The sequence below is a fragment of the Pelophylax lessonae genome, assembly GCF_965119305.1.
Source record: "Pelophylax lessonae genome assembly, chromosome: 1".
NCBI classification, from domain to species: Eukaryota; Metazoa; Chordata; class Amphibia; order Anura; family Ranidae; genus Pelophylax; species Pelophylax lessonae.
The window spans coordinates 148,450,007-148,468,469 of NC_138768.1; the positions used below are offsets into that span (position 1 = coordinate 148,450,007).

At 42.4% G+C, this 18,463-nt stretch overlaps 1 protein-coding gene across 2 annotated transcripts in view; it reads right to left on the bottom strand.

Moving 5' to 3' along the window:
* Nucleotides 1–18,463, bottom strand: part of EDIL3 (EGF like repeats and discoidin domains 3) — a 960,591-nt gene that overhangs the window by 422,684 nt on the left and 519,444 nt on the right. For both annotated transcript variants that reach the window (XM_082243154.1, XM_082243153.1), the window contains exon 5: nt 15,111–15,224. In XM_082243154.1, coding sequence (XP_082099280.1) covers nt 15,111–15,224 — 114 coding nt within the window. The remainder of the gene's footprint in view (nt 1–15,110; nt 15,225–18,463) is intronic.

Genomic DNA, 18,463 nt, shown 5'->3' on the forward strand with positions numbered 1-18,463 from the left:
GCGATCATCGGTGCAGAGGGAGAAAGGCAGGCGGCTGATGTAAAGAAGCTTCCTGTCATTCTCCCCTGTGTAGAAACAGTGATCATACGGTACTACTATGTAGGACCGTTGATCCCTGTTTCTACAGCTCAAGCCACAGCCAATCACAGTTAGAATCATGCCCCTAGGGACACACACCACCCCTCCCTCTCAAATAAAGTTAACCCCTTCACTGCCAGTGTAATTTTACAGTAATAGTGCATATGTATAGCACTGATTACTGTAGAAATGTCACTGGTAACCCCAAAAGTGTCAAAAATGTCAGTCAAGGGTCCGATCTGTCCGCCGCAATGTTGCAGTACCGCAAAAAAAATCGCAGATCGCCGCCATTACGCGTTAAAAAAAAAAACAACAAAAATGACAAAAATCTTTCCCTTTGTTAGTAAACGCGATAACTTTTGGGCAAACCAATCAAAATACGCTTTTTGCGATTTTTTTTACCAAACATATGTAGCATATAACAAATTGGCTGAAAATGTTAAAACATTTCGATTTTTACATTTTTTTGGGGGGAATTTCTTATAAAAAAATGTGAAAAATATTGTTATTTTTGCAAAATTGACGCTCTTTTTTTGTTTATAGCGCATGATCAAAAAATCGCACAGGTGATCAAATACCACCAAAAGAAAGCTCTGTTTGTGGGAAAAAAGGACATCAAATTCGTTTAGGTACAGCTTCGCACGACCGCGTAATTGTCCGTTAAAGTCACGCAGTGCTGAATCGCAAAATACCCCCTGGTCAGGAAGGGGGTAAAATCTTCCGGGGCTTAAGTAGTTAAGATAATTCAGATTATTAGAAGTAGGCTAGATTTAATTGAAGTACAAAGTGGAAATTAATATATGATTTAACATGTTAACAATAGGTATATTTTAGAGAAGTGTTTAACTTTGGATGCAAGCCTTCCACAAAATCACACAGCAGCTCTGCACTTTGAGGACCTGTCAGTCATCCGAGCATTGTTGTCCAGCACCTGTCTGTTTCCATGAATGTGATGTGAACCATATCTGTTCCAAATGAAATGATAAGCTGAAACTTGGAAATCATAATCTATACACTAAACCTTGGCATTCCCGAACCTTTCCCTTGAACCATTAGAGATTAGAGAAGGACAGATTATCCAGCATTCCAAACAGCAAAAATTACACAGTGTATCAGCAACATTATAATGACATTCACAGCCTGCAGCTGTCAAATCAAATTGCCCTATGTGGTACAACCAAAACTGGCAACAATCGAAACAAAGGCACTCTTGGGCCTTATTATCCAGCTCTTCTCTAATGAAAATGGAGGTTAACAAATGGTACTTTTTCCACAGATGCCATGAACTAGCACCAAAACAATGACTCTTTATGTCATATAGGAAAGCTGTCCCAATTCTTGCATTGAAATAAACCCCAAATTCCCCTTATTCTACCTCCTGAAACCCCTCCTATCAGCGCCTCCATAGTCCAGAAGGCAAGCTCTGTAAAATGTGTGACACGGCAGTGCTTATTCACAGGACATAGTGAATACATGGAACAGAATTCATTGAAGCAAATGTGTGAGGATCTTTACAAAGTACATTTACAAATGTCAAGGTAATTAGGTTTAATAGGAGTAGGCTAAAAATAACTGAAGAAAAATGTAGAAATGAATATATGATGTTACTATTTGACCATAGAAACACTTTAAAATGAATACATACATTGAAAGCAACATTCTGCCTTAAAGTGTTACTAAACCCACAACAGTACAAGCAGTCGGTATATGCAGTTAAGCATGCTTGTTATACTCTATGGAACCTAAGGGGTCCTGCACATGGTTTAAAAAGGCTGCTTGATCTTGTCTTCTCTGATCCCCCCCCCTTCTTCCACAGTCCCTAATCCATCTCCTGATAGAACAGAGACTTGGGGGCACTCTGCACATGCTCAGTTTGGTGTGTATTGCTAGGAAGTTTTTTTTTTTTTTTTTGGGGGGGGGGTGCATGTGATAAGCACAGGGCCAATCAGCATTGTCCAGACAGAGGATCAGTAGTCCTGCAGCCTCATAGGACAGTCAGAGGACAATGAAAACTCCTCCTACAAGCTTTAACCAGTGCTCATCTGGACACTGATAGAAGTCACAAGACTGATATATACTGCTGATGAGAAAACAAGGTATTTAGCAGTTTATATTTACTAAAATGATTGCATTTCTATGTTCTGTGTACTGTGGAAGACCAGATATAGTGAATGAAGGGTCCTGCATTTAGTAACACTTTAAGATGAATCAGTATGCATAGCACAATCAACAAGTCTAAAGGATACACTTTTGTATAGTGCAGCAGTCCTCAAACTACTGCCCTCCAGCTGCTGCAGAACTACACATCCCATGAGGCATTGTAAAACTCTGACATTAACAGACATGACTAGGCATGATGGGAATTGTAGTTACTGAACAACTGGAGGGCCATAGTTTGAAGACCCCTGGTATAGTGTATTTCCAACTGGTCTCCATCTCCACTTCAGTACATACCTTTAAATCAGACAATGACCTTGTTCTTTAAGTTGTGGCTTTTGGTGCTTTATTTGTTTTTATTTTATTTTATTTTTTTTGAGCTGGGGGTGTGCGTTACTGCACTCTACTTTATCAAGTATGATGAAAACTCCATACAAATGGCTGTCTCTACATCTGCTGTTCCCAACAGATTTTCTTTTGAGAATGAGAAATCAATGTTGCTATGTTCCCCTTACTCATTTATGTGTGTGTGTGGGGGGGGGGGGGTATCTTTTACTCCGCAGTACTTGAGTATATTGCCTCTCATCCTACCCTGGAAACCTCTCAATCCTTGGAAGAACCCTTGGTCCCCGCTGCTAGTCAGAACTTTAAATGGTCTTCTACAAATGCAAATAATCTAAAAATGTATTTTTTCAATATCTGTGTCAGTGAAAAAACATCTCTAACAAGCAAGGCTTATTTTTCCCTTAAGCAACAAAACGAATGTGTGTGTGAAGCAGGAACATGGAAGTAAATGGCTGATATAAATACTATTTAAGCCTTATTAACATCCACACTCCAGCAGTACTAAAAATATGCATGTGCGCAACAACACATGAATAATAATGGAACTGATTCCACACAATAAAGGTTTATAACGGTCAGAACACAATGAGAGCACAGCAAGAGCAGAGCAGATTCTGCAGTGATATTTGCTTATAATATTAGGGAGTCAGCGTTTGCCTCAGATTTTTTCTATATTACACTACTTAAGGAATAAAGAAAAAAAATCACTCTGGGGAATTTAAAAAGCTCCTTAACTTAATAAAGGGCCACTCCAATCTAATTTGATATTTCAGTTTTCATAGATGGCTAGAAAGTTAAAGGAGAAATGGGGCCAAAGCTCTTTTGGGCCTTCTTCTCCTGTGGGTCACAGAAGTGGACTTAGTTCTGCACTCCCCATGACCCGTATTCAGCTGTCAGTGGGATAAAATACACTCAGTTTCTCCAGACTCTGGACTCTTGAGGGATCCCAACTTTAATGTCAGGATCTGGGGGCAGGAGCCATTTCTTTGTTACTGGTGAATATATTGGGGAGGGGACACACTGGACACCTTTGCTGCCATTGGGCTATGTGCTGGGTGCCCATGGTGCCCCTGTGCCTTTAAGGAGGACTGAACTATCTCAAGGCCCACCTGTCCCTTATCTATCCATTAGAATGCATGTTCTTCCATTGTGGAGACTCTCATACATTTAGAAGGGTTAGGACTGCAAGTAATACAGGGTGCCATGAAGGGGTCTTGCAGCTTACACTTACCTGTCCAGGGAGCCTGCAATGTCAGTGCCCCAAGCCAATCCATCCATCGACTCGGGGGGGGGGGGAGGCGTCTTCATCTTCACTAAGGGAAACAGGAAGTGAAGCCTTGAGGCTTCACAGCCTGTTTCCTACGGCGCATGTGTGAGTCGCGCTGCGCTTTCTGAATGACCCTGCTGTCTTCTGGGACCTGTGTGTCTCCCCAAAGACAGCCGCGGGGAGTAGGAGGAGGGGCTTGGAAATTTCATAGATCAGCGCACAACAATCTTACCCGGAAGTGGGAGTGGGTACCTGCTTTTTACAGGTATCTGCTCCCCCCAAAAGGTGCCAAATGTGGCAGTGGAGGGGGGGGAGGAAGCAAACAAGTAAAGCTTTCCCTTTTGGGTGGAGCTCCATTTTAACTAACATTTTCTGTGGAGGCCAGCAATGGCAGACCATGTTTCTTTCTTGACATACTTGAAGGATAATGGCCTCTTCTCTAACAGAGAATACATTTTATATACACTGCAATGTAAATTTCTGGTTCATGGCAAAATTGGTGTTGTGGCAACTGCAGCTATTACCCCCCTATATGGGGTCATTAACCCCTCTGAATTGCTTTACTGCACAAGCGATGAAAGCCCATTTTACATGAGCTGCACTGACCTTCCTGACGGTATTCCCAAGTTTGGCTCAGGGTTAACTTTCAGTACCAAAAGCGGTAACCACGAGCCACACTTGGGATTACATCGGAATGTTACTCACCTTCCCTGCAATCCCCCGCCGTCGTCCCTGCTGTCCTCCCCGGCGTTCTCACACTCTTTTCCCGCTTTGGGCACGGCTGATGTCGGCACTTGCCTTCCGGTTCCCTTCCCTGCGAAGCGTTGTGACGCAGGGGGGTGGAACCGGCGGCAAATTCAAAAGTGTAAACACACAAATGACATGATACAAAGCTGTGATCCCAACGGATTACACTGTATCATGTCATTTCAGCACAGGATTTCACCTGGTGACTTTTCCAGTGCCCTGCCTGTGCTTTTCCAGTACTTTGTGTCTGGAAAATAGAGAACAACCATGGCGTTCAAAAAGCGTTTTTAGACGAACTGGAAAACAACGACAGTGAAACAAAGTTACTTGAAGTACTGAGCGATAGCGATTAGTGGGAAAATTCATAATCAGGTACGGAAAGTGACGACAGCGATGATTCTGATGTCTCCTTCTGGCACATAGCCAATGTGTGGAATTTGAGAAGTATATCAAATAATTCTTCAGAATTTCCAACGGAGCTATGTGCCAGAAAGAGACATCAGAATCGTCGCTGTCCTCACTTTCCTTGCCTGATGGAAATTCCCACGAATCGCTATCGCTCAGTTCTTCAAGTAACTCCGTTTCGCTGTTGCTGTTTTCCAGTTAGCCTAAAAGCGCTTTTGCGCAAAAAGATTGCTTTTTGGATGCCATGGTCGTTCTCTATTTTCCAGGCACAAAGAACTGGAAAAGCACAGACAGGGCACTGGAAAAGTCACCAGGTGCAATCCTGTGATGAAATGGCATGATACAGTGTAATCCATTAGCATCACAGCTTTGTATCATGTCATTTAGTGTATTTACATTTTTGAATTTGCCGCCGGTTTCACCCCCCCCTGCGTCGCAACGCTCGCAGGGAAGGAAACCGGAAGACAGGTGCCGGCATCGGCGAGCACAGAGTGGGGAGAGAGTGTGAGGACAACGGGAGGATGGCTGGAGGACGGCAGGAGATCGCAGGGGAAGGTGAGTTTTAAAATATAAAACAACAGATTTCCATGGAAAACAATGTACCATTTTTAGCAAAGAAATCCTGACATAATCAGACAGCAAGGGAGGTTAAATGGGTTGTAAAGTCAGAAAGTTTTTCATCTTAATGCACTCTATGCATTAAGATAAAAAGCCTTCTGTGTGCAGTAGCCCCCCTCAGCCCCCCTAATGCTTACCTGAGCCCATCTCTATCCTGCAATGTCCATGAGTGCCTCAGCTGTCCAGTACTCTCTCTCCTGATTGGTTGAGACACAGCAGTGGCCCCATTGGCTCCCACTGCTGTCAATCAAACACAGTTAGCCAATCAGGAGAGAGAGGGGGTGGGGCCAAATGGCAGCTCCCTGTCTGAATGCATACACGGAGCTGCAGCTCGGCTCGGGTGCCCCCATAGCAAGCTGCTTGCAGTGTGGGCACTCAACAGGAGGGAGGGGCCAGGAGCTCCAGCCAGGGACCCAAGAAGAGGAGGATCCAGGCTGCCCTGTGCAAAACCAACTGCACAGAGGAGGTAAGTAAAACATGTTTGTTATTTTAAAAGAAAAAAAAATAGACTTTACAATCACTTTAAGAAGATCATTTACTTTTAATGGTCCACAGCACACCAAAGATGCCGTTTGCCAGGCTTTTATTCATGCATTGACCCACAGAGCATAGATGTGAATGATCTCTGTGCTGCAGTGTGTTGTTTTAGTGTGTTGGCGTGCTAAGGGTGCTATACAAAATAAATGGCAACGTAACACACTGCAGTACATGCCTTGTTGTGTGTTTGTGATAGTTCATTGTAAAGTGCAGTGGGAACACAAAAACACTTTCAGATTATGTCACCAGAAACTATCTGTTTCGGTAAAAAGAATATAGAAAGTGTTTTATATGCACACGTTTATAGACAACAAAAAAAGTTATATTTTATTATAAGTATGAACCTTTATTAAGACACTGCAACTGTTTATTTAGACACCATTCTCTGGTCATCATCCTAATCCAATTTATAGTTTTTAAGGAACAAGCAGGGTGGTACTCCTTATTCTTAAGGCCCGTACACACGTACCGATTGTCGGCCGTAAAGTATGATGCTTCCGACAGCCGACAGCGCATTTTCGGCCGAACAGAATCTGTTGTGCAGGCATTAAAATTTTTGTATGCCGACACCAGAATGGCCAATTGTTTGCCAGTCAGTACAGAATTCGGCCGACAATCAGCAGATTTGCAAGACTGGGCATGCTCAGAGAAGAAAAAACACAGGGAAAGTTAACCATCACATGACATCACTTCTGCAGTCGGCTGTTGTTGGCCGACAACATTCGTGGGCAGTCTTTTGGCACTTTTCAGCAGACAGGACATCCCTGGACAAAAGACGGCCGATCGGTCGGCCGACGATCGGTACGTGTGTACGGGGCTTTAGTGGATAACAATAGACCTAAAATAAGATTCTGATCCTGGGGAACAAAAGTGTAAAGAGCAGTAGAACTGACGCTTGCAGCTAAGCAGATAATGTTTCCCATGTGTTATATAGGGCTAACAATACCACATTATCAGCTGCTAGAAGGTGTGACCATCTCGTGTGATTCATCAGCGTGAGATAATAAAATATAATCTTAACATCTAGCATTGTTTGCCTGTGCAGTATTAACACCTGAGTCTTTTTCACCTTAAGTTAACATTAACACACCTAAAAAACTAAATGTAGGTGATAACAATGCTTATGCCATTTTTTTTCACAAATCACAGCCTCATGAAAATGTGTTTTTATTTAAGTCATAGTAAAAAGCAGTCAGGGATTTTTTTCCTATTTAATTATTTTTTATTATTTATTTATTTATTTGGGGGGGGGGTATGTTTCACAAAAAACATACTTTGGGGAACATTTATCAATTTTGTCTCACAGCAAAACAATGCAGAATTGTTTGTGTGACAGATCAGATGTACTGCAGAGTTACAGCCTGAGTTATAAATTCCTCCCCTCAGATGCTCTTTGGTAGAATTGAAACAAAATTTTGACCAATTCTTAATTGTGCATTTGTTTAAAGCAGAAAGGTATCTCATGTAAAGAGATGAAAATGTGCCTGACCTGTGCAAATGTGTCTAAATTGGCAGCCGGTATTAGAGGTGCTGTTTTTTTTGTTATGTTTTTTTACCTTGATACTGAATATAGCTGAATAGTTTAGGGATCCAACTGGTCTCTTTTTTAGGTAAAAGTGACAGGGATAGCATAATTATCATAAAATTCACCAAACTCCTGCATTCCATCCCAGATCTGTAAGCACTTTCAAAGAGGAGTCCCTTTTTGAGTCGCTTTTTTTGGTTCTTTCTCTGGAAGTACCTGGTAGGTAATGCACAAATCAGCTGTTATTACCATAGCAAAGTGGTGGAATGCTTGGAATCTTTTTAATGTAAGGGTATTATCCTACAACCTGGGAGCTCTGAGAATGAGTACAGTGAAAGAAGAGAAAAAAAGGAGAAAAAAAATTGACATTATATATCAGGGATGCTCAACCTTTTGAAGGGCCAATTAAGTGAATGGGTATCCGGTCAAAGGCCACACTGAACTATGGGGTTTTACTGCCTCCCAGACCACCAATGTAAATGAACCTTACTGTCCTGAGCCCCCTATAAGGTTGCTTTCCCACTGATGTGCTGCAGTTTATCCATGCTGTGAATGCAACGCAGTGCACGACTTTCCTGCAGGTTAGCTGCACTGAGCCATAGATTTACTGTAAATTATATCTTGCAGTTGTGGTGTGGTTCAGAAAGCTTAGCAAACCCACAGGATATAATAGAAGTTTATGGCTAAGTGCAGCTAAGCTGCAGGAACATCGCAGGTACACTGCACTGTACTTGTGGGTCAGTGTGAAAGCTGCTTTATAACCCCTTTTTAAGTAATAATATGACCATTGCAAAAGTGCAGTGTATGTGATGTTTAATAAACTTATCTTTTCCTCTGCCGGCTTCTGCTAGTATTGCTCTCCAGACTGGTAAAAAGATCCCAGGTGAAGTGCACTTGGTATTACTCCTCCTGGGACAGGAGCTGGCTCTACAGAGGAAGCATCGGCGTCTGCAGCTCCTGCTCCCGCCACGGCCGCATGCTTCCTCAGCTGCTGGTGATGACTCGATACACTCTAATGCTCTATGATGGTGGGTCAGCAACCCTTTTATCTTGATCTGGGCTTCCCAACCCGCCATCCCAGAGCATGGGCATGCACTTCCCAGGTTTGAGGTCACGGGCCACATAAGCCAACCACAAGTTGAGCACCCCTGTTATATATAGTCTATAAATAGGAATGCCATTATAACTGTTATCAAGGTACTTTACTTTCTATTACCCTATTCTTTTCTTTTACAACTGATGCATTGACTGACTCCCTCCATTAAAGAGGAACAGCAGCGGAAAGTAACCAAGCCACTTATAAAGATGGCCAATACAAACAAAGTACAAATGTCAAAGATGATAGATGGTTACTTATCAAAATCTTGTTGTTTTTAATTGTTCTCACTGTTGGCTCATCAGTTCAAGCTTGACCAGCAAGCCAGTGTGCATCACAGCAGGGCAAACTTCGGACACCAAGCCACCACTTTGTGACTACAGTTTCTCTTTGTAAATCCACAAAACAGAGTACGCCTTGGTAGTCATTGCATTGTGTTTATAGGTAAGTATTGCTAAATGTTGGTTCCTCCATAGGAGGAGTGAGCAGTTGGCAATGAGGAACTAAAGCACCAATTACACTCAGCAAACCCAGTAACCAATGGAGTCTCTATTTTCTTCTTTAAAGCAAGTTGTCTGTTTGGTGGCATTTGTCACCGATAAGAGATAAGAGAGAGGCCGTGGCCGTCTGCAGTGCGGTCCGCGGCGACTGGTGATGATGATGCGGCGCTCCTCACTGACGCGTTTCCTCTAAACAGACGTCTCCGTAGACGTCTGTTTAGAGGTAACGCGTCAGAGAGGAGCGTCGCATCATCATCACCAGTCGCTGTGGACCGCACTGCAGACGGCCACGGCCTCTCTCTTATCGGTTTTGATTTCTTGTGACCACAGAAGAGACTACTAATGTAAGTGCATCTGATTTTGTGTTATATTAAATACTAGAGGTACTGCACTATGGTCTGGTTTTTGTTTCTGTGAGACACGTGTGGAAGTCTTTGCCCGTGACAGCAGAGAGACATAGCCCAGAGTGTGGAAGACCAGGATTGGGAAGAGGCACCACGACATTAGTGTGACATTAGCCCTACTACTGAGTGATCTGGTAAGAGGCTACACTTACCACTTGAGTGCCTCACCTCCTCTCCTGAATACCTACTACACCGCTGAGCTGACATTTCGCCCTTGACCTTCTTCCTTCTGGTAACGGGCCAGTCCCCAATAAGGTGGTGGAACCTATCTGCACCTGACAAGTCCAGGGGAATCTGCTATGTGGATTTCACCATAAACCTGTGTGGGAATAGCTGGGACTATATGCACCTTTTTTCTTTCTATGTTTTGTACACATCACCCAGTGGTGGCAATGATTGAATTAATGGACACTTTATGTTGAGATATACTTCAGTGTGCACGTTTGTGTTCTTCTTTGACATTTATCCCATCACGATTTCATTCATCACGTTTATGTTTATGTTATATGCATATGAGTATATAGTGTGTATTGTATACCCATTTGATTGTACATCAACCCAGGCACACATCACAGGAGCGTGGTAGATACTTATTGTAGTATCATATTTACCTCCTAAATTTGTGACACATGTGAATTTAACGCACCTGATTTTTTCTTATTACTCCTTGAGAATAAATTGTTTTTTTTCCTATGCTGGGATCACCTTTGAGGTATTTGTAAATTGCTATCATGTCCCCTCTCAGGCGTCTCCTCTCCAAGGAGAATTAATTAAGCGCTTGTAAATTAAGGTCATCCAATCCCCTAATTAGTTTAGTTGTCCTTCTTTGACTCTCTCCAGTTTCAGCACATCCTTTCTGAGGATTGGCGACCAGAACTGGACAGAATACTCCAGATGTATCCGGACCAGGGTTTTATAAAGTGGCAGGATTATAGCTTTATTTCTGGAATATATCCCCTTCCTTATGCATGTAAATATTCTGGCAGATTCAGCTTGACATTGCATGCTATTGCTTAGTCTATCTTCTACTAGATCCCCCAAATCCTTCTCCATCCTGGATTCCCCCAGCGCCCCCCCCTAGAGCATACTCTAGGACAACCAACCAATTTCGGGGGACACTTCTCGACTGAGAACTAAGGCAATGGGGCATATCTTCACTGACCACTAATAACCACAAATGTAATGAAACACATTTATTGTTGCAAATATTATATTTATTGCATGGTTACTTGTTTGCTTCCTGCCCCCCTCCGCTGCCACATTTGACACCTTTCGAGGGGGAGTGGGTACCTGTTTTTGACAGGTACCTATCCCCACTTCCAAATGACCTCGCTGCAGCGAGGTCCCCCAGAAATTTGGCCCCCTCCTTCTTCCCCCACTATGGGTCATTTACAAAGTGCAGCATGCTTTGTGCATGCTCAGTAGGGAACCGGCTGTGAAGCCGCAGGGCTTCACTACCAGTTTCCCTTACAAAGAATGGTGGCGGCAGCACCCGAGAGTTGATGGAAAAATCAGCTGAGGTGCTGACATTGCGGGATCCCTGGACAGATGATTGTCCTAATATTAAAAGTCAGAAGCTACAGTATTTGTAGCTGCTGACTTTTACATTTTTGGTGGGGAGTCTGGAGCTCCTCTTTAAAGTGGAATTCTAGGCTATACCTAACTAATCTTAAAAGTACTCTCCCCCTTCTAATAATATACCTACCTATTTTCAAGCTGCCCCAGTCTGGTCATGTGATCTCTCCAGTGTCCGCCAGCAGCGGCATGCCTGACAAAGACTGGTAATGCCTGGGAGTGGGACAGAATCCTCTCACCCATCTATAGTTGGAGCTCCTTTCCCTGCCCCACAGCCACCAATGACACATGACTAGACTAGAGCAGTCTGAAAAATTACATACTGTACATCTTTCTTGCACAGGTTAGTCTGCAGTAGTGTTGATGGGAGGCATTTTTAAGATTATTTTTGAATTCCACCTTAAATAAATTGTTGTCACACAGAGCAGAATGTGTTAATAATGATCTGCTCTGGTTGTCAAATACTTTAAATGCACCATTTTCCTTAGTCTTATATTATTATATCTACAGTTTACTGATCACGCTAATGTACAGTGAGCTGCAGATATAATCATTTCTAGCAGGGGTTCCCTGAGACCTAAAAATTATTTCAAGGATTCCTCTGTGGTAAAAAGGTTGAAAAGGCTGTTACAGTCTATGAATAATATATGTTTTGAATCTAAGAAAGAAAGAAAGAAAAAAAAACACCATACAAGAGCTCAGAACTGGACAGCCCAGCAAATATTGGCACTTAGCATACATTTAAAGCCTGGTATTTTCTTATAAAAGTAATATTAGTGCAAAGTACAGTTTGAAATGATCCTTTAGTACAGTTTGTAATTATCACCTGCATCATTTTTACTTCAAAAGGAAACTATACATTTTCTATTCACATACATATATATATATTTTTCTCTTCAAAGGTTTAAACCATTTATGACAGGGTGCTTTCATAATTCTAAAGCGTTTTGCTCTTTCTTATTAGGAAACCCAGCACAGCCTGCATGCTTTTTGGTAGCCACTGCAATGTACATATTAGGCCCCTTTCACACTTGTGCGACTTGTCCTGCGATCTGGGACTGCAAAGTCGCACGACAAGTCGTTCTCCGTAATTTCCAATGAGTACCGTTCATATCTGTACGACTTCAAATCGCAACTACTTCAAAGTAGTCCCTGCACTACTTTTGGCCAATTTTAATGCGTTTTGAGGTCCAAAGACATAGAGGCATTGCTTCAAGTAGCGTCAAAATCGCGTCAAAGTCACGGCAACAAAATTGCGTTAAAATGGCGTGACTTTTAAGTCGCACAAGTGTGAAATGGGCCTTAGGGTGTTCCCATCTCTGCTAGGAGGGAGGGGTGTGTCCTTCTGACTTAGTCAGCTGTCTTTTTTTTAGCCCAAATGCAATCATTTGCATAGTTATATGAAAAAGATCTGTTAGAGAAAATAAAAAATGCTAATGTTTTTGCTTAGTCCTAAATGTATTAAATACTTGAGAAAAAATATCAAATACATTTATTTTAATGATTTTAATACATTGTGAATATTATAACCTAAATTGTGTGTAGCACCCTCTAGCTAGTTGCTAGTTGTATATGTTTTTTGCTAACGTAGGTAAATTTGGCTTGGCTGGAAGCTGTGCTGTGTTAAATCTTGGCCAGGCTGAGTGACTCAGGGAGGCTGGATCACTCATCAGGCAGCCCCTCTGATACCTCCCCCCACTAGCTGGAACCTTGAAGAAGCTTCCAGAAGAATGGGTGAGAGGTTTGGAGGAGCTTCCTGGAGTACTGAGGATGGCCCCAGCAGGGGCAGTGGAGAGTCAGGTGGAAGCTGGAGATGGAGTGTTGAGGAAACTGTCGGTGGCCCCCAAGGAAGCCCCCTAGTCTGGGGGGGGGTGTCCTTGAGCCTGAGTGCTGGAGGGATCCTCCTACAACACACAAAGGAGTCCTGTCCTAGATGCTTAGGAGCAGAAGTGAGGATGGTGGGAGAGAATCAGCACATCCAGGGGAGAAGTCAGCCGGGCGGATCTTGAGTGTACCATAAGGAAGGACTGTGGAGCCAGGTGGGCTAGTGAAAGGGAAGTAGCCAGGTGGGCTAGTGAAAGGCAAGCTGTCAGTGCCTGAAGAGGTGGTGCTGGGATCAGCAGCCACAGGGATGTATGCTGGACACTGACTTTTTGCTACACACCAAAGAGGCCCAGGGTGCCTGCTGGTAAAGGGCCTTCGCTACCAATCTAAGTACTTTGTTGGAATAACTATCAGTGGGCCAGTGGGAACTTTGCAAGTAAGTGTGTTGGATAAAGAAGGATGTGTTTATATTGCTGTATATAGGCAAGTTGTCCCTGAAGAGTTTTTTCCGAAGTCAAGTAGGCATCCCATAATACCCCTATCCTCATCCAAGTTTATGAAGTCCTAAATAAAACACAAAAACAAAGTTGCTGGACTGTTTCCTGACTCAAGTGTGCCTGTGGAAATTCAATGTGCCTGGCGGTGCAAGGTGGGAGAGAATCAGCACGTCCAGGGAGATCTCCAGGTAGAAGTCAGCCGGGCGGATCTTGAGTGTACCGTAAGGTAAGACTGTGGAGAAGTAGCCAGGTGGGCTAGTGAAAGGGGAAGCTGCAGCCAGGCAAGCTGACAGTGCCTGAAGAGGTGGTGCTGGGATCAGCAGCCACAGGGATGTATGCTGGACACAGACTTTTTGCTATACACCAAAGGGGCCCAGGGTGCCTGCTGGTAAAGGACCTTTGCTACCAATCTAATTCGACAGAGGCAGGGGAGCAGCTGCCTCCAGGACAATTGTGATGGTGGGGAGAAGCTGGAGCAAGAGGTGTGGACTTCTAGATGTTCTAAGGAAAATAAAGATTGCATGGTGCTGGATCCACCAAAGCTTTGCTAAACAGATGTATTATGCTGAGGTCAAGAGTTGTGAGTACAATAGTTCCACTGCTTATAAACAAATGTAAAACAGGCAAATGGTCGTTCGGACCACAACCACAGCATACAAACTAAATCTCCAATGTAGCCCCAGAGAAGAAGTCCAGACCTAGTTTGGTGGGCCAGTGGGAATTTCGCAAGTAAGTGTGTTGGAGAAAGAAGGATGAGTTTATATCACTGTATATAGGCAAGTTGTCCCTGAAGAGTTAGGTCAGGTAGGCATTCCCTCATCCAAGTTTATTAGCTCCTAAATAAAACACAAAAGCAAAGTTTCACGGCTGTTTCCTGACTCAAGTGTGCCTGGCGGTGCAGGGTGGGAGATCCCATTTCCCCCAGTTGCTCCTACGTGAGGTGCGCTACAGTGTGAAAATACTTTTTAAATGTATACTGTATATTACAGTTTATTTCTACTTTGGATTATAATGTCCTTTTAAATGTGAAAAATAGGAATAAAACCTCTTTTGTGGCTGGCTGTAAAGATTTCCATTCAATTAACAATACAGCTGTCCAAAAAAAAAAAAAATCATTACAATAGATGAATCTAAGATTACAATAGTACGCTAAAGTAGATTAACAAAAAGGGTTTGCTTTAGCATAGTAATAGGAAAATAGATGTGAGATGCTGGTCCCTATCATGGAAACAAGCTCTGATTTCCAGAGGAGATAGGAGCCTTCTGTTATGTTTGATATGCAGAACAGTTTGATAGTAATTTAAGCAGGCACCAGACTAGCGTGATTGATATCTCTTCTATTCTTTGGAAGCAACAGGCTTTATACAAAATAAATCACATTCACAGCCTGCTCATGTATTGAAAGAAGAATGCGTACAAAAGATGACCCCTACATCTGAGCAAATGTGTAGATGTTTTTGATACACTTGTCTATTCACACTGAAAGCATACAGGTATAATTATATCAAACACATGATCAAGAAAGCTCTGCTTACTGTACTGGCAGTTCCTTCCCATGTATTCACCGGGGCATTCACATGAGTAGTTGGCGACCAGATCCGTACAGATTCCGCCATTCCGACAGGGTTCCCTTTCACATTCATTGACGTCTGTAGAAACATTTACACGTAATTAAGGCTTGTATGAAAACGAAATAAGGAATGTGCACAAGACAACCCTTTAAATAAACAGCACGTGCTGCAGATCATGTTGGAATGATTCCTGTATATTCAAATTTTGCAAGAAAAGACAATCAAATATGTAATTAGAAGATGCCAAATTTGTAAGTAAGGCTGGCCATATATTATACAATTTTCTGTACAATTTTCTTTAGATTTACCTTCAACTATGTAGTACAAAGGCTTGCCTAATTGAATACAATCAAAAGTGTTGTTTATAATGGAAAGAAGACAGCGCTTGCAAAGATACATAATAAATATCATATATGAACTAAATAAAGTGCACAGTGCTTCAAATTAAACGTGACGTCCTTTTTCAGTGAACAAAAGTGCATGAGTGCTTAAAAATTAATCAAATTGACATATACAGTACAAACAAAGTCCAAAATTAGTGCAACTGAATAATCCAAAATATTAAAGTGCTGGAGTGCTGGTGCTGCTGAAGTGCTGAAATACTGGAGTGCCGAAAATTGTGCAGAGTGCCTAGGATCCCTCTAAGAGCCGCACTCACCAGATATGAATAAGCTGGGGGGTGATATGTGCGCTGTCACCTGGGTACCCGAGTGGGAGGATTACTTCTAATGGGTCACAGCTGGTATAGGATAGGTCAAATTGTGAGATTAGGATCAAATCCTATCCCGCATGCAGCCAGCTCTAGTATTTTTCACTTAAATACCAATAAAATATTAAATAAATAGTGAGTCGGCGCAAATGGGAAAAATCTCAACAGGGGTTCAAACTGAACTGACCAATATCATAGGTTCCGGTGGGATATATCGGAGATATTCATGTAATTTAAAAAAAGCTAATAATAAATAAAGAAGATACACGAAGATCAGCAAACTACAAAATCGTATAAAATCCGAATCTTAAAAGTCAATCCAATTCCTGAAATACTATTATGTGTAGCTATCTTCAATATTGGTGTTCTCAATGATTGCTCCAATATTGATTACCACAGAATTAGCTTTAGGAATTTGATTGAATTTTAGGATTCGCATGATACACATATTTTTAGCCTCAGTCTGCTGATCTTTGTCTATTATTGGTCATTCATTAGGAGTTGTTAGAAGTCAGATATATTGGAGCAATCATTGAGAACACCAATATTGAAGATAGCTACACACAATAGTATTTCAGGAATTGGATTGACTTTTAAGATTCGTATTTTATACGTTTTTGTAGTTTGCTGATCTTCGTGTATCTTCTTTATTTATTATTAGCTTTTTTTAAATTGCATGAATATCTCCGATATATCCCACCGGAACCTATGATATTGGTCAGTTCAGTTTGAACCCCTGTTGAGATTTTTCCCATTTGCGCCGACTCGCTATTTATTTAATACTCACCAGATATGGTGGACCCCTGATAAGGGTTAAACCAGTTTGAAATTACAACGATCACACCGGACCACAGACCACTCCAAGAACTGTCTTTTCCTCTTCATATAATTCGGGTCGGACCCGGACACTAAAGGACTCAAGCGGAAGGAGTGGACCACATAGTGAAGCCAGTATGTGTAAATGTTTTTAATACAATATAAATCTACTTACAGCAAAGATGTGTTTAAGTTGCATATGCAGGAAAGAAACAGGCTGGCTGGAAGAAACCGGTGGACTGCCGCACCATAAATACGTTGATGTATTTCCGGTGCGGCAGAGCCAGCTAATGTCACTTCCTGGTCCCGTGGAACGCAAGGGCGAGCGTTCCCGGAAATCATTGTGAATACGGCATCCAGCCTGTTTCTTTCCTGCATATGCGACTTAAACACATCTTTGCTGTAAGTAGATTTATATTGTGTTAAAAACCTTTGCACATACTGGCTTCACTATGTGGTCCACTCCTTCCAGTTGAGTCCTTTCCTTTCCTTGAGGAAAAGACAGTTCTTGGAGTGCTCTGTGGTCCGGTGTGATCGTTGTAATTTCAAACGGGTTTGACCCTTATCAGGGGTCCACCATATCTGGTGAGTGCGGCTCTTAGAGGGATCCTAGGCACTCTGCACGTTTTTTGGCACTCCAGTATTTCAGCACTTCAGCAACACCAGCGCTCCAGCACTTTAATATTTTGGATTATTCAGTTGCACTCATTTTAGACTTTGTTTGTATATGTCAATTTGATTAATTATTAAGCACTCATGCACTTTTGTTCACTGAAAAAGGACTTCACGTTTAATTTGAAGCACTGTGCACTTTATTTAGTTCATATATGATATTTATTATGTATCTTCGCAAGCGCTGTCTTCTTTCCATTACATGCTTCTATTCGGTCATTTTGGCCTGGTGAACAGCAGCTGCAATTTTTAAAACCTTTTTTTATTTTATTTTGTATATTACATTTTTTTCATATTTTTTACTTTTTAGCACATTCCTTTAGCACCAGTAGCGTGGGTATAATTAATTGTATCTAGAAAGTGTTGTTTAGTTTTGACCTCATATTATATGGTTTTTGGTAAATCTAACAGAAAATTGTACAAGAAGATTGAACATGTCAAGTAAATAAAAGCACCTATCCTACGTGCACAGACTTACGTAACAGTTCTAAATAATATTTTCACTGTCCATGACAATTCTAACTAGTAACAATCTTTTCCTTTCAGGTGCACATTCCTCTATGCACGTATATGTTAAGCTTAGTATGGACTGGACATTATTCTCTTTAGGTGTCGCTGGCCCTGAACCACTGCTCAGGTAAAACATGCAAGCAAACTACTACAGTTATAAACAAATGGCCACTGCCCCCACCTATAACTGGCCTTTGGAGCAAGGAGCACATGGAAGGGCAATGCATGCAAAACAAAACCATAGAAATTCCCTGCTCAACTTACCGACCAACCTGCAAAAAAACAAATCATCCTGTCTAACAGTATACGTTAACCACTTGACGACTGCCCACCGCAGATTTACTGCGGCAGGCAGCCGCTCCTGGGCAAACCGACGTAGTACTGCGCCACTCGCTCAGGAGACTCTAGGGGGCGAGCGCGCACCGCCGGCGGCTCGCTCCCGCTCGTCAACCAGGGAGCCAGTGGGTGTGACAGGCGGCTCCGATGGCCGCCGGCCACTCGCAATCTCCCACTGCTGACAGAGAAGGACAGAAGGCTGATGTAAACACAGCCGTCTGTCATTCTCCCTGAAGTGATCACAACAGAGGCTATGTGATCCTGCTATATAGGA